Raw genomic sequence first — 22,005 nt, 5'->3', positions numbered from 1 at the left:
CACTTGTTTTCTTTGGTGCAAATAAATTAAACTTAAACATGTCTCATACAGTTCCAGTTACTGATGTACAACCTCTACTAGCTCCAAGTTTATAGTGTAGTGCTGTTTGGGCCAACATTCCACTGCTGGGCAGTGCAGCGCTATCAGTGTTCTTGGGTTTACAACCCTGGTTCACTCAAGGTCAGGATGAAAGGATGAACATTCCACGTATAAAGAAACAGAGCATGAACAGAGAAGAGAAAGGGCAGAGGGCATGTTAATCAAGTGGTGACAGTACTTCAGGTCAGTTTGACAAAGGTTTCTCTGTTCCAGGCTGAATAATCCCTAAACAGTGAGGGTGAGTGTGGCCCGGGGGTCACGCGTTAAACTCCCACAGAGGAGGAGGAGATGGTTCCCTCCTAATCTAAACCACCCTGAGCCACTGAGCCATGCGCCACAGTAAAGCTACTGTAGTTCTGATAGGCTGAAGAGCCAATCCCCTGGGAACTAAGATCAACCCTACACAGGGTCAAAGGGCAGAGGCAGAGTTACTAAACCTGACAAAAATTAACTCTTCCTTGCCACAACAGAGATGGTCATGGTGGAAGTCATTTTATGACACTGGTTTATGGAGGAAAACAGTTGACTTGAGCACAACCATCACACATTTGTCCATTTTGTTCTACTTCACTACTTAAAAAGTATATCCACTTGGTCTATCAGTAGCCATTGATCCCATCAACAACTCAGGTCCATAAAAGTTGGTATAGACCAGTTAAAGGTATATAGCTTCCTCCTTTACTCCTGTCTAATCTCCTGTATTTCTTTCCTCTTCTGTCCCTCCAGCTCCACCAGGTGCTGGTCCAGCTTCAGACAGGGGAGAAGGAGCAGGACTTCTCTCTGCTGCCCATCCAAGTGTCCATCAGTGTGCAGCTCTGGAGACTGCCAGGCTGCCATGAATTTCTGGCTGCACTAGGTGAGATACAGTATATCAATAAAATAATTATCCAAATGGATATAATTTCCTAATTTGTCAGTAGTAGGAGTAGCTGTGTGTATGCTAGGCAGGTATGTGTGCTGTGTGTATGCTAGTCAGGTATGTGTGCTGTATGTGTGCTAGGCAGGTATGTGTGCTGTATGTATGCTGTATGTGTGCTAGGCAGGTATGTGTGCTGTATGTGTGCTAGGCTGGAAGAGTAACTGTCCTGTGTGTGTGCAGGATTCGACCTGTGTGAGGTGGGCCAGGAGGAGGTGGTACTGAAGACGGGCAAGCAAGCCAACCGCCGCACCATGCACTTTGCCCTCCAGTCTCTGCTGGCACTGTTTGGTAAGTATCGTATTTGTAGATACACAGTGATTAATGATTATAGTTGATTGATACATGATACATTAATGTATACCATAACATGTTTACCCTTACAATTATTTCCCACTCTCCCACCCCCCCCCCCCCCTCGCTCTCCCCCCTCTCTCCCAGACTCCACAGAGCTGCCAAAGCGTCTCAGCCTGGACAGCTCGTCTTCTCTGGAGTCTCTGCTTCGGCCAGTTTGTCTCCAACCCCCTACCGCTGGGCTACCCCAGCCTGCCCTTCTCCCCACCCTGCCTAGACAGTCTGGCCTCAGACGCCATCTCCGTCTACAGCCTGAGCTCCGTGGCCTCCACCATGAGCTTTGCCTCCAAATCAGAGTGTGACTCCTGGGCCATCGACAGCGCGGTGGGGCCACAGCACACTTCTCTGCCCACAAGCACCCGCACATTCCCCGCAGTCGCTCCTCTCCTCACGGGCGGCTGCAGCAGCAGGAGGGGGCCGGGGAGATGACGAGGAGTATGAAGGCTTTTCCATCATCAGCAGTGAGCCTCTGGGAAGCCACTGTGACTCCCTGCTCTACCTCCGGGTCATGGGCAGCGCACCTCCACCGTGGGGCAGGGGTGTTGTCAGTAATTCCAACTCGGGCGCTGGGCGGGGTTACCAGGTGTCTGTGTCGTCACGAGCAGTGTCAGCACCCCCACCCCCCAGTCAAGACCAGCCTGTTCCAGCCCCAACCCTCCCCTTCAGAAGGTGCCAGGCAAGGTGAGCAGCTCAGACACAGGTGAGTCGGACCAGTCCAGCACTGAGACAGATAGCACCGTCAAATCCCAGGAGGAGAAGACTGTCCCTCTGACCCCCAGGAGCTGGCCCAGAGATCCTGGAGGAGACCCAGAGCCAACCTGCGGGCGGTGGGAAGTTTACACGGGCGGGGCTGAGGGGGCTGCAGCTGGAGCTACCTCAGCCAGGAGCTCTGCCTTCCGCTCCTCAGAGACCAGCGCCTTCAGCCGTCCCAGCAGCAGCGCCAGTGTCCGCGTCCAGTCCTCCCCACGACCCAAACCTCCCTCCCGCTCTTCCTCCCTGCAGAAGATCAGCTCTGGTTACAACAGCCCTGCAGCCTCAGAGACCTCTCTAAAGGATGGCAGTCACCCCTCCCCTACCCTGGACAGCCACGCCCAGTTCAAGCTCAAATACCCCAGCTCCCCCTATAGTGGTCACATCTCCCGCTCTCCCAGTAACGTGTCCCCCAGCTCTGGCCACCAGTCCCCGGCTTGCAGTGCCCCATCCCCAGCTCTCTCCTACTCCTCCACAGGCTCTGCCTGCTCCAGCCCTGCCGATGCCCCAGACCTGGACCGCCTCAGGAGGGGCGTCATCGATGAGAAGGTTGTGGCCATCCACAACCTGAAGACATTCTGGGCCAACACGGCGTCCCAGCAACAGCAGCAGCATCTGGGTCCAGTCCGGGCTCTCCGTGGCGCCCCAGGACCCCTGGTCTCTGCCAAGAGAGATGTGCTGAGCCTTCTGAACCTCTCCCCACGACACTGCTCCCCCAGCGACGCCCAAGACAGCCTGGAGCTGCGGGAGCTGGGGCTGCAGTCGTTGGACAGGGGCAACAAGAACCCTTCCAATGGGCACAACCCCAGAAAGGTGGCCCCCTCGCCCTCTATTTCCACGAGCAGCAGCCCTGGTGCTCGCTCTATCAGACTACCTGCCGGCAATGGATACAAGTTCCTCTCCCCTGGCAGGTTTTTCCCATCCTCCAAATGCTGAGACACTTTAAATGGTCCTCTTTCCTGTATTTTGCCTACCACTTGTTATCCTTTGTACTGGGGGAGTTGAGCACTTTCTGGAGGGTCACTATTGGCCCACCGAACTTGATTGACAATGAAAAGTACATAGTCAGCCAATGAGAGTGATCCCTCAGAGGCTCATGAATGCTTAGAAAGTGTCTCGTCATTGTGCCCATAACACTGTCAATGGCAATGAGAAAGACTCAAAGACCTGATACTGTGTTTGTTTGTGTGTGTGTGTGTGTGTGTGTGTCAGGTAGACTTCAATGCCAATCGGTATTTCCTCCAAAAAATGTGCTATTTGTGTGGGCCAAGATGAAACCGCTCCAACTGGTCTCCTCCATTCTATTTTTGTTTCAATTTAATGATTATTGTTATTATTATTGTTTGTTATTAATATTAATATTATTATAATTATTATTGTTTTGTAAATTAAATCCAGTGTTTCACAATCAGTATTAAGTGTTTTTATATTATTAAAAAAGTGAACAAAATTGTACCATGTAAAGATGGATAAATAAAAAATAAATAAAAAATATTACATATTTTTTATTGAAATCGAAACTGGCATTTTGCCTGATTTCTTTGTGAATTGAGTGTCTGCTCCACAGCATGGATTCCCTTGCTATTCAATGTTAAGTACCATGTATGACTTTTTTGTCCATGATTTTGGAAATTAAACAAGGAAGTGTCATGACAACCATCTCTGTCATTTATCAGTAAACCTGTTTCAATAAAAATCATGTTTGCTTTCTAATATTTTTGCCTTATTTTATTGCGTTGATGATTTAGCCTGCTGATGAAAATGCTGTATCACTGCATTAATGACTTTGGAAAGATCTTGTGACTACAATACACAGTTTACTGTGGGCAGTGCAATTACACATCAGAGTAGAAGTGCTCACCAAGATATTTTAAGATGAACGCATGAATGGTAAGTTGCTTTGGATAAGAGTGTCTGCTAAATAACTCAAATGTAAGCGTAAAATTAGTGCTGATCTAGTATCAGGTCCTCCTTCTACATGTAATCTTAATAATTAAGATCTGAAAATGATCCTAGATCAGCACTGATATGTTTTATGAATACAGGCCCTGTGCTCCAGTGACGTGTGGTGAGGTCGGTGGCTGGGTAGGCATGGGCTATTATCACAAATAAACCTAAATGAAGCCCAAGTTCACCATACAACAGATACAGTTGAAGTTGGAAGTTTACATACACTTAAGGTTGACGTCATTAAAACTAGTTTTTCAACCACTCCACAAATTTCTTGTTAACAAACTAGTTTTGGCAAGTCGGTGCATGACATAAGTCATTTTTCCAACAATTGTTTACAGACAGATTATTTCACTTATAATTCACTGAATCACAATTCCAGTGGGTCAGAAGTTTACATACACTAAGTTGGCTGTGCCTTTAAACAGTTTGAAAAATTCCAGAAAATGATGTCATGGCTTTAGAAGCTTCTCATAGGCTAACTGACATCATTTCAGTCAATTGGAGGTGTACCTGTGGATGTTTTTCAAGGCCTACCTTCAAACTCGGTGACTCTTTGCTTGACATCATGGGAAAATCCAAAGAAATCAGCCAAGACCTCAAGAAAAACAATTGGAGACCTCCACAAGTCTAGTTCATCCTTGGGASYAGTTTCCAAATGCCTGAAGGTACCACGTTCATCTGTACAAACAATAGTACGCAAGTATAAACACCATGGGACCACGCAGCCGTCATACCGCTCAGGAAGGAGACGCGTTCTATCTCCTAAAGATGAGCGTACTTTGGTGTGAAAAGTGCAAATCAATCCCAGAACAACAGCAAAGGACCTTGTGAAGATGCTGGAGGAAACCGGTACAAAAGTATCTATATCCACAGTAAAACGAGTTCCTATATAGACATAACCTGAAAAGCCGCTCAGCAAGGAAGAAGCCCCTGCTCCAAAACCGCCAATAAAAAGCCAGACAACAGTTTGCAACTGCACATGGGACAAAGATTGTACTTTCTGGAGAAATGTCCTCTGGTCCTCTGGTCTGACAAAAATAGAACTGTTTGGTCATAATGACCATCGTTATGTTGGAGAAAAAGGGGGAGGCTTGCAAGCCTTGCAAGCCAAACAACACCATCCCAACTGTGGAGCAGGGGGGTGCAGCATCATGTTGTGGGGGTGCTTTGCTGCAGGAGGGACTGGTGCACTTCACAAAATAGATGGCATCATGAGGGAGGAAAATTATTTGGATATATTGAAGCAACATCTCAAGATATCAGTCAGGAAGTTAAAACTTGGTCGCAAATGGGTCTTCCAAATGGACAATGACTCCAGGCATACTTTCAAAGTTGTGGCAAAATGGCTTAAGGACAACAAAGTCGAGGTATTGGAGTAGCCATCACAAAGCCTGACCTAATCCCATAGAAAATTTGTGAGCAGAACTGAAAAAGCGTGTGCGAGCAAGGAGGCCTACAAACCTGACTCAGTTACACCAGCTCTGTCAGGAGGAATGGGCCAAAATCAAATCAAATCAAATCATCAAATCAAATTTTATTAGTCACATACACATGGTTAGCAGATGTTAATGCGAGTGTAGCGAAATGCTTGTGCTTCTAGTTCCGACAATGCAGTAATAACCAACAGTAATCTAACCTAACAATTCCCGCTACTACCTTACACACACACACAAGTGTGAAGGGATAAAGAATATGTCATAAAGATATATGGATGAGTGGTGGTACAGAACGGCATGGCAGATGCAGTAGATGTATAGAGTACGGTATATACAATATGAGATGAGTACTGTAGGGTATGTAAACATAAAGTGCATAGTTTAAAGTGGCTAGTGGTACATGTATTGCATAAAGATGGCAAGATGCAGTAGATGATATAGAGACAGTATATACATATGAGATGGGTAATGTAGGGTATGTAAACATTATATTAAGTGGCATTGCTTAAAGTGGCTAGTGGTACATTTTTACATAATTCCATCAATCCCATTTTTAAAGGGCTGGAGTTGAGTCAGTATGTTTGGCAGCGGCCGCTAAATGTTAGTGGTGGCTGTTTAACAGTCTGATGGCCTTGAGATAGAAGCTGTTTTTCAGTCTCTCGGTCCCTGCTTTGATGCACCTGTACTGACCTCGCCTTCTGGATGATAGCGGGTGAACAGGCAGTGGCTTGGGTGGTTGTTGTCCTTGATGATCTTTATGGCCTTCCTGTGACATCGGGTGGTGTAGGTGTCCTGGAGGGCAGGTAGTTTGCCCCGGTGATGCGTTCTGCAGACCTCACTACCTCTGAGAAGCCTTACGGTTGTGGGCGGAGCAGTTGCCGTACCAGGCGGTGATACAGCCCGACAGGATGCTCTCGATTGTGCATCTGTAGAAGTTTGTGAGTGCTTTTGGTGACAAGCCGAATTTCTTCAGCCTCCTGAGGTTGAAGAGGCGCTGCTGCGCCTTCTTCACAACGCTGTCTGGTGGGTGGACCAATTCAGTTTGTCCGTGATGTGTACACCGAGGAACTTAAAACTTTCCACCTTCTCCACTACTGACCGTCGATGTGGATAGGGGGGTGCTCCCTCTGCTGTTTCCTGAAGTCCACAATCATCTCCTTTGTTTTGTTGACGTGAGTATGAGGTTATTTTCCTGACATCCACACTCCGAGGGCCTCACCTCCTCCCTGTAGGCCGTCTCGTCGTGTTGGTGATCAAGCTACACTGTAGTGTCATCCGCCAAACTTGATGATCGAGTTGGAGGCGTGCATGGCCACGCAGTCGTGGGTGAACAGGGAGTACAGGAGAGGGCTCAGAACGCACCCTTGTGGGCCCCAGTGTTGAGGATCAGCGGGTGGAGATGTTGTTACCTACCCTCACCACCTGGGGCGCGGCCTGTCAGGAAGGTCCAGGACCCAGTTGCACAGGGCGGGGTCGAGACCCAGGGTCTCGAGCTTGATGACGAGTTTGGAGGGTACTATGGTGTTAAATGCTGAGCTGTAATCGATGAACAGCATTCTCACATGGGTATTCCCTTGTCCAGATGGGTTAGGGCAGTGTGCAGTGTGGTTGCGATTGCGTCGTCTGTGGACCTATTGGTCGGTAAGCAAATTGGAGTGGTCTAGGGTGGTCCGGTAGGGTGGAGGTGAATAGGTCCTTGACTAGTCTCTCAAAGCACTTCATGATGAACGGAAGTGAGTGCTACGGGGCGATAGTCGTTTAGCTCAGTTACCTAGCTTTCTGGAAACAGGAACAATGGTGGCCCTCTTGAAGCATGTGGGAACAGCAGACTGGGATAAGGATTGAGTGAATATGTCCGTAAACACACCAGCCAGCTGGTCTGCGCATGCCTCTGAGGACGCGGCTGGATGCCTCTGGGCTGCAGCCTTGCGAGGGTTAACACTTTAAATGTTTTACTCACCTCGGCTGCAGTGAAGGAGAGCCGCAGGTTTTGGTAGGGGCCGTGTCAGTGGCACTGTATTGTCCTCAAAGGGGCAAAAAAGTTGTTTAGCCTGTCTGGGAGCAAGACATCCTGGTCCTCGACGGGGCTGGTTTTCTTTTGTAATCCGTGATTGACTGTAGACCCTGCCACATACCTCTTGTGTGCTGAGCTGTTGAATTTCGACTCGATTTTGTCTCTTGTACTGAGACTTAGCCTGTTTGATTGCCTTGCGGAGAGAATAGCTTACACTGTTTGTATTCGGTCATGCTTCCGGTCACCTTGCCCTGGTTAAAAGCAGTGGTTCGCGCTGTTTCAGTTTCACGCGAATGCTGCCGTCAATCCACGGTTTCTTTGGTTGGAATGTTTTTATCGTTGCTGTGGGTACGACATCGTCAATGCACTTCCTAATGAACTCGCTCACCGAATCAGCATATTCGTCAATATTGTTGTTGGACGCGATGCGAACATATTCAATCGCGGTGATCGAAGCAGTCTTGAAGCTGGATTCAGATTGGTCGGACCAGCGTTGAAACAGACCTGAGCGCGGGAGCTTGTTGTTTGAGTTTCTGTTTGTAGGCAGGAATCAACAAAATGGAGTCGTGGTCAGCTTTTCCGAAAGGGGGCGGGGGAGGGGCCTTGTAAGCGTCCGGAAATTAGTGGTAGCAATGGTCCAGTGTTTTTCCAGCCCTGGTAGCACAATCGATATGCTGATATAATTTAGGGAGTTTTGTTTTTAGATTAGCCTTGTTAAAATCCCCAGCTACGATGAATGCAGCCTCAGGGTGTGGGGTTTCCAGTTTTACAAAGAGTCAGATAAAGTTCGTTCAGGGCCATCGATGTGTCTGCTTGGGGGGAATGTATACGGCTGTGATTATGATTGACGAGAATTCCCTTGGTAGATAATGCGGTCGACATTTGATGTGAGGAGTTCTAGATCAGGTGAACAGAACGACTTGAGTTTCTTGTGTGTTATTATGATGGTCACACCACTTCTCGTTAATCATAAGGCATACCCCCCCCCTCTTCTTACCGGAAAGATGTTGTTTCTGTCGGCGCGATGCATGGAGAAACCAGCTGGCTGCACCGACTCCGTTAGCGTCCCTTGAGTTAGCCATGTTTCCGTGAAGCAGAGCACGTTGCAATCCCTGATGTCTCTCTGGAATGCTACCCGTGCTCGGATTTCATCAACCTTATTGTCAAGAGACTGGACATTGGCGAGTAGTATGCTAGGGAGTGGAGCGCGATGTTCCCGTCTCCGAAGCCTGACCACGAGACCGCCACGTTTCCCCTTTTTCGGCGTCGCCCAGGGTCGCCGGCTGGGATCAGATCCATTGAATGTGTGGAAGGCAAAACACTGGATCCGTTTCGGGAAAGTCATATTCCTGGTAGGAACATGGTGAGTTGACGTTAATCGTATATTCAGTAGTTCTCCCGACTGTATGTAATGAAACCTAAGATTACCCGGGGTACCGATGTAAGAAATAACACGTAAAAAAACAAAATACTGCATATTTTCCAAGGAACGCGAAGCGAGGCTGGCCATCTCTATCGGCGCCGAAGTCCGAGAGGAAGTCCGAAAATTCACCCAACGTATTGTGGGAAGCTTGTGGAAGGCTACCTGAAACGTTTGACTCAAGTTAAACAAATTAAAGGCAATGCTACCAATACTAAGTGAGTGTATGTAAACTTCTGACCCACTGGGAATGTGATAAAATAAATAAAAGCTGAAAATAAATCATTCTCTCTAGTATTATTCTGACATTTCACATCTTAAAATAAAGTGGTGATCTAACTGACCTAAGACAGGGAATTTTACTAGGATTAAATGTCAGAAATTGTGAAAAACTGAGTTTAATTGTATTGGCTAAGGTGTATGTAAACTTCTGACTTCAACTGTTTATACAGTACCAGTCAAAAACTCATTCAAGGGTTTTTCTACATTGTAGAATAATAGTGAAGACATCAAAACTATGAAAAACACATATGGAATCATGTAGTAACCAAAAAGTGTTAAATAGTCCATTTTTTAATATATATATATACAGTATTAGATTATTCAAAGTAACCACCCTTTGTCATGATGACAGCTTTGCACACTCTTGGCATTCTCTCAACCAGCTTCACCTAGAAATTGTCACGGCAGTTTAAAAGAAGAGGACCAAGGTGCAGCGTGGTGAGGGTACATTTTCACTTTATTTAGAAAAGACGCCGAACAAAACAACAAACACTACAAAAACAAACCGTGAAGCTAAAGGCTATGTCCCTAACAAAGATCAACTCCCACAAAGACAGGTGGAAAAAAGGCTACCTAAGTATGGTTCTCAATCAGAGACAACGATAGACCAGCTGCCTCTGATTGAGAACCACACCCGGCCAAACACAAGGAAATAGAAAAACATAGAATAAGAAACTAGAATGCCCACCCTAGTCACACCCTGGCCTAACCAAAATAGAGAATAAAAGCCTCTCTATGGCCAGGTTGTGACAAGAATGCTTTTCAACAGTCTTGAAGGAGTTCCCACATATGCTGAGCACTTGTTGGCTGCTTTTCCTTCACTCTGCGGTCCAACTCATCCCAAACCATCTCAATTGGGTTGAGGTCGAGTGATTGTGGAGGCCAGTTCATCTGATTGCAGCCACTCATCACTCTCCTTCTTGGTCAAACAGCCCTTACACACCCTAGAGGTGTGTTTTGGGTCATTGTCCTGTTGAAAAACAAATGATAGTCCCGCTAAGCGCAAATCAGATGGGATGGCGTATCACTGCAGAATGCTGTGGTAGCCATGCTGGTTAAGTGTGCCTTGAATTCTAAATACATTTACATTTAAGTCATTTAGCAGACGCTCTTATCCAGAGCRACTTACAAATTGGAAAGTTCATACATATTCATCCTGGTCCCCCCGTGGGGAATGAACCCACAACCCTGGCGTTGCAAGCGCCATGCTCTACCAACTGAGCCACACGGGACACTGACAGTGTCACCAGCAAAGCACCCCCACACCATCACACCTCATCCTCTATGTTTTACGGTGGGAAACACATGCACCGTTATTCCTGTTGTTCTGGGATTGATTTGCACTTTTCGCACCAAAGTATCTTCATCTCTAGGAGACAGAATGCGTCTCCTTCCTGAGCGGTATGACGGCTGCGTGTGGTCCCATGGTGTTTATACTATTGTTTGTACAGATGAACGTGGTACCTTCAGTCGTTTGGAAATTGCTCCCAAGGATGAGGTCTTGACTGATTTCTTTTGATTTTCCCATGATGTCAAGCAAATAGGCACTGAGTTTGAAGGTAGACCTTGAATTACATCCACAGGTACACCTCGAATTGACTCAGATGTGAATTAGCCTACGAGAAGYTTCTAAAGCCATGTCATCATTTTCTGGAATTTTTCAAGCAGTTTAAAGGCACAGTCAACCTAGTGTATGTACACTTCTGACCCACTGGAATTGTGATACAGTGAATTAAGTGAAATAATCTGTCTGTAAACAATTGTTGGAAAAATGACTTGAGTCATGCACAAAGTAGATATCCTAAACGACTTGCCAAAACTATAGTTTGTTAACAATAAATTTGTGGAGTGGTTGAAAAACAAGTTTTAACAACTCCAACCTCAGTGTATGTAAACTTCCGACTTCAACTGTATATATATATAGTGGCTTCAGAAAGTATTCATTCCACTTGACTTAATCCACAAGTGTTGTGTTGCAGCCTGAATTCAAATTGGATAAAACAAACTTTTTTTTCAATCTCACCTATCTACACACAATGCACCATAATGACAAAATGAAACATATTTTAAGACATTTTTGCAAATATATTGAAAATGTATTGGAGAAATATATAATTTACATAAATATTCACACCCCCGAGTCAATACTTTTTAGAAGCACCTTTGGCAACAATTACAGCTGTGAGTATTTCAGGGTAAGTCTCTAAGAACTTGATGGGAAACATTTTCCTATTACTCTTTTCAAAATTCTTCAAGCTCTGTCAAATTGGATGTTGATCATTGCAAGACATATTTTCACCATTTTTTTACCGGATAGGTAGCTATCACAAAACTGACCAAATAGAGATATAATTAGTCACTAACCAAGAAACAACTTCATCAGATGACAGTCTTTTAACATGTTATACAATAAATCTATGTTTTGTTTGAAAATGTGCATATTGAGGTATAAATCATAGTTTTACATTGCAGCTACAATCACAAATAGCACCGAAGCAGCAAGAATAATTACAGAGAGCAACGTGAAATACCTAAATACTCATCATAAAAAAWTTATGAAAAATACATGGTGTACAGCAAATGAAAGATAAACATCTTGTGAATCCAGCCAATATTTCAGATTTTTTAAGTGTTTTACAGCGAAAACACAATATAGCATTATATTAGCTTACCACAATAGTCAAACACACAACCGCATTTATTCACCGCATAGATAGCATTCGCAAAAACCAGCAAAAGATATTAAATTAATCACTATAGCTGACAACTCTCATCAGATAAGCTTATAACATCAGTACCAATAACTTATGTTTGGTTCAAAAAATTGCATATTTGAGCTGCAACCGGTGGTTAAATACGTGGTGAATAGTAAGGCGATCCGATTTCACAAAGATTATTCCGGAGATATTTTGGACAGCTCTACCTAATCTGACCAAATAGAAGACTCATCATACACGTAACCTAAAAAAATACATGGTTGGACAGCAAAGAAGACTTTACACTAGTTTTAATGCAATCGCCATGTTAGATTTTTAAAATAACTTTACCATAACAACACGCTTACGTTATAGACGAGTACAGCGCCCTCAAAAAGGAAGAAAATAGGACTAACATTTTCCACAGAAAACGAAATTACAATCATAAATGGTTTCTACTTTTGCTGAGCTTTCATCAGAATCTTGACAAGGAGTCCTGTTTCGCCGAAACATCGTTGTTTGGTTTTAGAATGTCCTCTTCTCCTGTCGAATTAGCAACCTTAGCTAGCCAAGTGGCGCGAAGATGTATCTTCACCTAACGCAGAGAACGGAAAACTCCAAAACTCCCGATAAACGTTGAATAATCTGATAAAACTATATTGAAAAAACATACTTACGATGATATTATCACATGTCAAATAAAAATCAAAGCCGGAGATATTAGCCGTCTATACCGAATGCTTTTCAGAAGCCAATGCTGATGTCCTTCCCGCGCCTTGGTAGACAAAGGAAATTGTGGTCACGTCATTCCAAGAGCTCTTGTTCGACCTCAGATCAAGCTAGACACCCCATCCACCTCCCACGGCCTGTTGACATCTAGTGGAAGGCGTATGAAGTGCATGTATATCCATAGATTTCAAGCAATTGAATAGGAAGGCCCTAGAACAGAGCTCGATTTCAGATTGTTTCACTTCCTGTCAGGAAGTTTGCTGCAAAATGAGTTCTGTTTTACTCACAGATATAATTCAAAAGGTTTTAGAAACTTGAGAGTGTTTTCTATCCAATAGTAACAATAATATGCATATTGTACGATCTAGAATAGAGTACGAGGCAGTTAAATTTGGGCACGGTTTTACAAAGTGAAAACAGCGCCACCATATTGACAAGAAGTTTTAAACCTGTAACTCAGCCATCAGGATCATTCTGTGTCTTCAAATCAAATCAAATGTATTTATATAGCCCTACATCAGCTGATATCTCACAAGTGTTGTACAGAAACCCAGCCTAGAACCCCAAACAGCAAGCAATGCAGGTGTAGAAGCACGGTGGCTAGGAAAAACTCCCTAGAAAGCCAAAACCTAGAAAGAAACCTAGAAAGGAACCAGGCTATGAGGGGTGGCCTCTTCTGGCTGTGCGGGTGGAGTTATAACAGAACATGGCCAAGATGTTCAAATGTTCATAAATGACCAGCATGGTCAAATAATAATAATCACAGTAGTTGTCGAGGGCAGCAAGTCAGCACCTCAGGAGTAAATGTCAGTTGGCTTTTCATAGCCGATCATTAAGAGTATTCTCACTGCTCCTGAGGTCTCTAGAGAGTTGAAAACAGCAGGTTTGGGACAGGTAGCACGTCCGGTGAACAGGTCAGGGTTCCATAGCCGCAGGCAGACAAGTGAAACTGGAGCAGCAGCACGGCCAGGGTGACTGGGGACAGCAAGGAGTCATCATGCCAGGTAGTCCTGAGGCATGGTCCTGGGCTCAGGTCCTCCAAGAGAGAGAAAGAAAGAGAGAAAGAGAGAATTAGAGAGAGCATACTTAAATTCACACAGGACCACCGGATAAGAAGGAGAAGTACTCCAGATATAACAAACTGACCCTACGCCCCGCACACATAAAACTACTGCAGCATAAATACTGGAGGCTGAGACAGGAGGGGTCAGGAGACACTGTGGCCCCATCCGATGATACCCCCGGACAGGAAATAGGAAGGATAAACCCCACCCACTTTTCCAAAGCACAGCCTGGGGGCTGTGAGGGATACCTTCAACAGAGGGATACCTTCAACCACCAACTTACCATCCTGAGACAAGGCCGGGTATTCCCCACAAAGATCCCGCCACGGTACAACCCAAGGGGGGCGCCAACCCAGACAGGAAGATCACGTCAGTGACTCAACCCACTCAAGTGACGCACCCCTCCTAGGGACGGCATGAAAGAGCACCAGTAAGCCAGTGACTCCCCCCTATAAATGGGTTAGAGGCAGAGAACCCAGTGGAGAGAGGGGAACCGGCCTGGCATCCCCATAGAGGGACCTTCAACCACCAACTTACCATCCTGAGACAAGGCCGGGTATTCCCCACAAAATCTCGCCACGGTACAACCAAGGGGGGGCGCCAACCCAGACAGGAAGATCACGTCAGTGACTCAACCCACTCAAGTGACGCACCCCTCCTAGGGACGGCATGAAAGAGCACCAGTAAGCCAGTGACTCAGCCCCTGTAATAGGGTTAGAGGCAGAGAATCCCAGTGGAGAGAGGGGAACCGGCCTGGCAAGACAGCAAGGGCGGTTCGTTGCTCCAGAGCCTTCCATTCACCTTCACACTCCTGGGCCAGGACTACACTCAATCATATGACCCACTGAAGAGATGAGTCTTCAGTAAAGACTTAAAGTTGAGACCGAGTCTGCGTCTCTCACATGGGTAGGCAGACCATTCCATAAAAATGGAGATCTATAGGAGAAGCCCTGCCTCCAGCTGTTTGCTTTAGAAATTCTAGGGACAATAAGGAGGCCTGCGTTGTGACCGTAGCGTACGTCTAGTATACGGCAGGACAAAATCGGAAAGATAGGTAGGAGCAAGCCCATGTAACTTTGTAGTTTAGCAGTAAAACTTGAAATCAGCCCTTGCCTTAACAGGAAGCCAGTGTAGGGAGGCTAGCAGTGGAAGTAATATGATCAAATGTTTGGGTTAGTCAGGATTCAGCAGCGTATTTTCACTAACGGAAGTTTATTAAGTGCTTTACCGGGTAGCCGGAAAGTAGAGCATTTATAGTCTAACCTAGAAGTAACAAAAGCATGGATTAATTCTGCATCATTTGACAGAAAGTTGATTTTTGCAATGTTACGTAGATGGAAAAAAGCTCTTCTGAAACAGTCTTGATATGTTCGTCAAAAGAGAGATCAGGGTCCAGAGTAACGCGAGGTCCTTCACAGTTTATTTGAGACAACTTTACAACATCAAGATTAATTGTCAGATTCAACAGAAGATCTCTTGTTTCTTGGGACCTAGAACAAGCATCTCTGTTTGTCCGAGTTTAAAAGTAGAACGTTTTCAGCCATCCACTTCCTTATGCTGAAACACAGGCTTCTAGCGAGGGCAATTTTGGGCTTCACCATGTTTCATTAAAATGTACAGCTGTGTGTCATCCGCATAGCATGAAAGAACATTATGTTTTCGCAATGACATCCCCAAGAGGTAAAATAATAGTGAAAACAATAGGTCATAAAACGGAACCTTGGAGGAAACCGAAATGTACAGTTGATTTGTCAGAGGACAAACCATTCACAGAGACAAACTGATTCTCCAAAGAATGGTGATCAATGGTATCAAAGGCAGCACTAAGGTCTAGGAGCACGAGGACAGATGCAGAGCCTCGGTCTACGCCATTAAAAGGTAATTTACCACCTTCACAAGTGGTATCTCAGTGCTATGATGGGGTCTAAAACCAGACTGAAGCATTTCGATACAGGGGAGAACAAGTATTGATACACTGCCGATTTTGCAGGTTTCCTACTTACAAAGCATGTAGAGTGCTGTCATTTTTATCATAGGTACACTTCAACTGTGAGAGAGCGGAATCTAAAACAAAAATCCAGAAAATCACATTGATGATTTTTAAGTAATTAATTTGCATTTTATGCAAGACATAAGTATTTGATCACTACCAACCAGTAAGAATTCCAGCTCTCACAGACCTGTTAGTTTTTCTTTAAGAAGCCTCCTGTTCTCCACTCATTACCTGTATTAACTGCACCTGTTTGAACTCGTACCTTATAAAAGACACCTGTGCACACACAATCAAACAGATTCCAACCTCTCCACAATGGCCAAGACCAGAGAGCTGTGAAGGACATCAGGGATAAAATGTGACCTGCACAAGGCTGGGATGGGCTACAGGACAATAGGCAAGCAGCTTGGTGAGAAGGAAACAACTGTTGCGCAATTATAAGAAAATGGAAGAAGTTCAAGATGACGGTCAATCACCCTCGGTCTGGGGCTCCATGCAGATTTCACCTCGTGGGGCATCAATGATCATGAGGAAGGTGAGGGATCAGCCCAGAACTACACGGCAGGACCTGGTCAATGACCTGAAGAGAGCTGGGACCACAGTCCAAAGAAAACCATTAGTAACACACTACGCCGTCATGGATTAAAATCCTGCAGCGCACGCAAGGTCCCCCTGCTTAAGCAGTGCATGTCCAGGCCGTCTGAAGTTTGCCAATGACCATCTGGATGATCCAGAGGAGGAATGGGAGAAGGTCATGTGGCTGATGAGACAAAAATAGAGCTTTTTGGTCTAACTCCACTCGCCGGTTGGAAAAGAAGAAGTATGAGTACAACCCCAAGAACACCATCCCAACCGTGAAGCATGGAGGTGAAACATCATTCTTGGGTAGCTTTTCTGCAAAGGGGACGAGGACTGCACCGTATTGAGGGAGAAATGGATGGGCCATGTATCGCGAGATCTTGGCCAACAACCTCCTTCCCTCAGTAAGAGCATTGAAGATGGGTCGTGGCTGGGTCTTCCAGCAAGACAACGACACGAAGCACACAGCCATGGCAACTAAGGAGTGGCTCCGTAAGAAGCATCTCAGGTCCTGGAGTGGCCTAGCCAGTCTCCAGACCTGAACCCAATGAGAAATACTTGGAGAGCTGAAAGTCCGTATGCCCAGCGACAGCCCCGAAACCTGAAGATCTGGAGAAGATCGTAGGGAGGAGTGGGCCAAAATCCCTGCTGCAGTGTGTGCAAACCTAGTCAAGAACTACAGGAAACGTATGATCTCTGTAATTGCAAACAAAGGTTTCTGTACCAAATATTAAGTTCTGCTTTTCTGATGTATCAAATACTTATGTCATGCAATAAAATGCAAATTAATTACTTAAAAATCATACAATGTGATTTTCTGGATTTTTGTTTTAGATTCCGTCTCTCATAGTTGAAGTTGTACCTAATGAAAAATTACAGACCTCTACATCGTGTAAGTAGGAAAACCTGCAAAATCGGCAGTGTATCAAATACTTGTTCTCCCCACTGTACATTGTTTGTCTTCAGGAAGGCAGTGAGTTGCTGCGCAACAGCTTTTTCAATTTTTTTTGAGAGGAATGGAAGATTCGATATAGGCCGATAGTTTTTTATATTTTCTGGGTCAAGGTTTGGCTTTTTCAAGAGATGCTTTATTACTGCCACTTTTAGTGAGTTTGATACACATCCGGTGGATAGAGAGCCGTTTATTATGTTCAACATAGGAGGGCCAAGCACATGAAGCAGCTCTTTAAGTAGTTTAGTTGGAATAGGGTCCAGTATGCAGCTTGAACGTTTAGAGGCCATGATTATTTTCATCATTGTGTCAAGAGATACAACACATTGGTAAGAAACTCCAGGGTAGATTTGGCCTTTATGTTTTAGGTTGTTGTCCTGCTGAAAGGTGAATTCATCACCCAGTGTCTGTTGGAAAGCAATATGGAGAGTGGTACTCAGTAATGTGTTGTATTTGATTTGCCCCAAACATAAAACTTTGTATTCAGGATAAAAAGTGAATTGCTTTGCCACATTCTTTGCAGTATTACTTTAGTGCCTTGTTGCAAACAGGATGGATGTTTTGAAATATTTGTATTCCGTACTGGCTTCCTTCTATTCACTCTGTCAATTAGGTTAGTATTGTGGAGTAACTACAATGTTGTTGATCCATCCTCAGTTTTCTCCTATCACAGCCATTAAACTCTAACTGTTTTAAAGTCACCATTGGCCTCATGGTGAAATCCCTGAGCAATTTCTTTCCTCTCTGACAACTGCGTTAGGGAGGATACCTGTATCTTTGTAGTGACTAGGTGTATTGATACACCATCCAAAGTGTAATTAATAATACCATGCTCAAAGGGATATTCAATGTCTGCTTTTTTCCCCCACAGATGATGCAATCTCTATTGCACTCCACACTGCTCTCTCCCCYCTGGACAAGAGGAACACCATTGACTATAGCTCAGCGTTCAACGCCATAGTGCCCTCCAAGCTCATCACCAAGCTCAGGACCCTGGGACGGAACACCTCTTTCTGAAACTAGATCCTGGATCCCAGGGGATGAAGGTTGGCAACAACACATCAGCCACTGTTCACCCACGACTGTGTGGCTGCGCACAACTCCAAAACCATCATTAAGTTTGCTGACAACACGACGGTGGTTGGCCTGATCACCGACGACGATGAGACAGCCTATCGGGAGGAAGTCAGTGACCTGGCAGTGTGTTGGCAGGATAACAACCTATCCCTCAACGTCAACAAGACAAAGGAACTGATTGTAGACTACATAAAATGGAGGGCTGAGCTCGCCACCATCCACATCGACAGTGCTGTAGTGGAGCGGGTCGAGAACTTCAGGTTTCTCGGTGTCCACATCACTAAGGAATTATCATGGTCCACACACACCAACGCCTCTTCCCCCTCAGGATCAGGAAGCTGAAAACATTTGCCATAGGCCCTACTGCTCCACCGTTGAGAGCATTTTTTTTTTTATTTATCCGTTATTTTACCAGGTAAGTTGACTGAGAACACATTCTCATTTACAGCAACAACCTGGGGAATAGTTACAGAGGAGAGGAGGGGAATGAATGAGCCAATCATAAACTGGGGATTATTAGATGACCGTGATAGTTTGAGGGCCAGATTGGGAATTTAGCCAGGTCCCCAGGGTTAACACCCCTACTCTTACAATAAGTGCCATGGGATCTTTAATGACCTCAGAGAGTCAGGACACACGTTTAACGTCCCATCTGAAAGACGGCACCCTACACAGGGCAGTGTCCCCAATCACTGCCCTGGGGCATTGAGATATTTTTTAGACCAGAGGAAAGAGTGCCTCCTACTGGCCCTCCAACACCACTTCCAGCAGCATCTGTTCTCCCATCCAGGGACTGACCTGGACCAAACCTGCTTATGTAACGGATGTGAAATGGCTAGCTAGTTAGCGGGTACGCGCTACTAGCATTTCAATCAGTTACGTCACTTGCTCTGAGACTTAAGTAGGGTTTCCCCTTGCTCTGCAAGGGCCGTGGCCTTTGTGGAGCGATGGGTAACGATGCTTCGTGGGCGACCGTTGTTGATGTGTGCAGAGGGTCCCTGGTTCGCGCCTGTGTCGGGGCGAGGGGACGSTTTAAAGTTATACTGTTACATTGATGCTGTTGACCCGGATCACTGGTTGCTGCGGAAAAGGAGGAGGTTGAAAGGGGGGTGAGTGTAACGGATGTGAAATGGCTAGCTAGTTAGCGGGTACGCGCCAGTAGCGTTTCAATCAGTTACGTCACTTGCTCTGAAACCTAGATGTAGTGTTGCCCCTTGCTCTGCAAGGGCCGCGGCTTTTGTGGAGCGATGGGTAACGACGCTTCGTGGGTGACTGTTGTCGATGTGTGCAGAGGGTCCCTGGTTCGCGCCCGTGTTGGGGCGAGGGGACGGTTTAAAGTTATACTGTTACACTTAGCTTCAGAAGCAAGCCAGCAGTGGTATGCAGGGTGGTATGATGCTGGCATACTGGTTGCATACTAGTTGACTGGTTGCATCACCCCTTGGTATAGCAACTGCTTGGCATCCAACCGCAAGGCGTTACAGAGGGTAGTGTGTACAGCCCAGCACATCACTGGGTCTGTCAAGGACTCCAGCCACCCAAGTCATAGACTGCTCTCTCTGCTACTGCACGGCAAGCGGTACCGATGCACCAAGTCTGGAATCAACAGGACCCTGAACAGTTTCTACCCCCAAGCCATAAGACTGCTAAATTGCTAGTCCGGGTAGCTATTGGTTAACTATTTAACTATCTGCATTGACCCTTTTTGCACTTTTTTGACTCATCACATACTATGCTGCTACTGTTTAGTATCTATCCTGTTGCCTAGTCACTTTATCCCTACCTATACATGTTATTCTCTCTGAATTGTTGAGAAGGGCGGCCCGTAAGTAAGCATTTCGCTGTTCGTCTACACCTGTTGTTTATGAAGCATATGACAAATAACTTAATTYGATTTTTATTTGATTTGAGTGGTTGAGTAGTCAAACTCTTTTAATCTAAAATAATTGTACTGATCTCTGAATAGAAGAAGAGGAGGAAAAAGAATAAGAAGATTTATTGGTTCAATAAAACTTGGGTSATTTAGGGTGTGGTTGAATAGTTTTCGTGTTATCAATGAGAAACAGACAAGCAGAATCTTGCAAAATCCTGCACATATGAATGATACTTTTCAGCATGAAATATTGACAAACATTTTCATGACAGTAGTTCTATCTATCCCCTTTGAGGTCACTCAAAGTATCTCCACTCTCACCAATCACAGACGATAAGGGGCCAATATGGGAGTTGTTGAAATGGCACATGACGTCATTTGTAGTACGCAGCCGCAGCGGAAAAAGTGACAATGGTCCTGATCAAGGAATAGTAAGTCCAAACTTTTCTTGATTTTACTGTAATGTGTGTGATAATAATATACAATATTTTTGAATACTGCGATTCTTCGTTGATGTTTTTACTCAAATAAAAACTTTGTTTGGTAGGGTGGGATTGTTCAGATCCGGCCTACCCGATGACAGCGAGTCAGCATAGGCTCCTAACGTTAGCCGACGCACCTTTCTTTCGGCTTTTCACTGCTATTGTGTTAGCCAGCTGGATATCAAAGTACAACAATATGGAATATTTTTCGATTATCTAGTATCGAAAGGGTACACTAACCAGCTAGTTAACAATGTACGGTATATTGTTTGGTGTAGGTTGAACGTTTAGCGTTTTTGTAGCTTACTGTCGATAATGGTAACTTTCTAGTTAGCTACCTAGCGGAAGGGAGACTAAAGTGCACGCGTACCACAAGTTCAGTCCACTGCCTGTAAAACCCAGTTTCCCAAAAGTATCTTAAGGCTAAGTTCATCGTTAGAACCGGTTTTAATGATGAACGTAGCCTTGTGGTGCGTTTGGGAAACAGTACACTGGTGTGTTGAATAGGGTTGCCAACTTTGCAACGTCTTGCTGACGGTGCTCAAGTCTTCCTGGCAGGCTAGTGATTTATGAACTTTCACCAAACTGCTGACCAAGGAAAAATCTGCTTGTGAGAGAAATAACAAGGGAGCATCGGACATTCTGCACTGACACTTGGTGTGCCAATGGTTCCTAGTTGAAACAATCAGTATGCCTAATCCAGTCTGATTCAGGAAGACGTTTGTATGTCTGAAGAGGTAGAATGTACCCCAACTTGTGTTGATTGTCAGTAGGCCTATGCATTTTTATTCAACTTGATGTGATCCATATCATTGATTCCTAATGCAGCTATGCCCCGCCTCGTATAAAAGCCTACTAAACTAGGCTTATGGCTATACTTTTTTTTTCTCCGCAATCAGTGTTTACAGTCATATCATGTGTGGAGTAACCACACCACATTCAGAATACAAACAATTTAGTAGGGAGATTMTTTTCTAATCTTTGTTACACTAATCTATTGGAGAGTTAAGAAACACAGTCTTTGAGAAACACCCTTAGGCATGTTCTGAATTTGTGAGCGTGTAGCCTACTGCAGATCCACGCTGAAGATTTAGGCCAATGTCACTAATTGTTAGCTCACAAGGCTGAGAATAGACATCCTGTCTTCAATAGCCTCATTTTTGTTATGAGAGGTAGAGTTTCATCTGTCTTTTATTTTAATAAAATAGCCTGATCTAGCATATTTCAATAAGTGGTGTGGTTTGTATGACCTCGTTACATGCCACAAGTCGAACAGTGAAATCTTGCAGTACACCAGTTTGGCCTTCACGGCCCCTGTCTGTCAGTCACTGTAGAG

General features: G+C 45.0%; 2 protein-coding genes and 1 long non-coding RNA gene across 3 annotated transcripts in view; 2 read left to right on the top strand and 1 right to left on the bottom strand.

Moving 5' to 3' along the window:
• Positions 1-3,826, top strand: part of LOC111958148 (tetratricopeptide repeat protein 28-like) — a 247,033-nt gene extending 243,207 nt beyond the window's left edge. Inside the window, 7 exon segments of the mRNA XM_023979335.3 lie at positions 826-955; positions 1,199-1,306; positions 1,457-1,517; positions 1,519-1,796; positions 1,953-2,151; positions 2,153-2,253; positions 2,256-3,826. Of these exon segments, the coding sequence (XP_023835103.2) occupies positions 826-955; positions 1,199-1,306; positions 1,457-1,517; positions 1,519-1,796; positions 1,953-2,151; positions 2,153-2,253; positions 2,256-3,055 (1,677 nt within the window). The 3' untranslated portion in view covers positions 3,056-3,826.
• The window catches only part of LOC139023596 (uncharacterized), a 581,371-nt gene that overhangs the window by 549,471 nt on the left and 9,895 nt on the right, over positions 1-22,005 (bottom strand). The gene's annotated exons all lie outside the window — the stretch shown is intronic.
• LOC111957498 (phosphatidylinositol transfer protein beta isoform) overlaps positions 20,540-22,005 on the top strand; it is a 50,436-nt gene continuing 48,970 nt past the window's right edge. Inside the window, exon 1 of the mRNA XM_070437045.1 lies at positions 20,540-20,618. Coding sequence (XP_070293146.1) covers positions 20,556-20,618 — 63 coding nt within the window. The 5' untranslated portion in view covers positions 20,540-20,555. The remainder of the gene's footprint in view (positions 20,619-22,005) is intronic.

This window comes from Salvelinus sp. IW2-2015, linkage group LG33 (genome assembly GCF_002910315.2).
Source record: "Salvelinus sp. IW2-2015 linkage group LG33, ASM291031v2, whole genome shotgun sequence".
Taxonomy (NCBI): Eukaryota; Metazoa; Chordata; class Actinopteri; order Salmoniformes; family Salmonidae; genus Salvelinus; species Salvelinus sp. IW2-2015.
The sequence above is the reverse complement of the archived record's forward strand: the minus strand, read 5'-3'. Positions and strand labels throughout refer to the sequence as shown.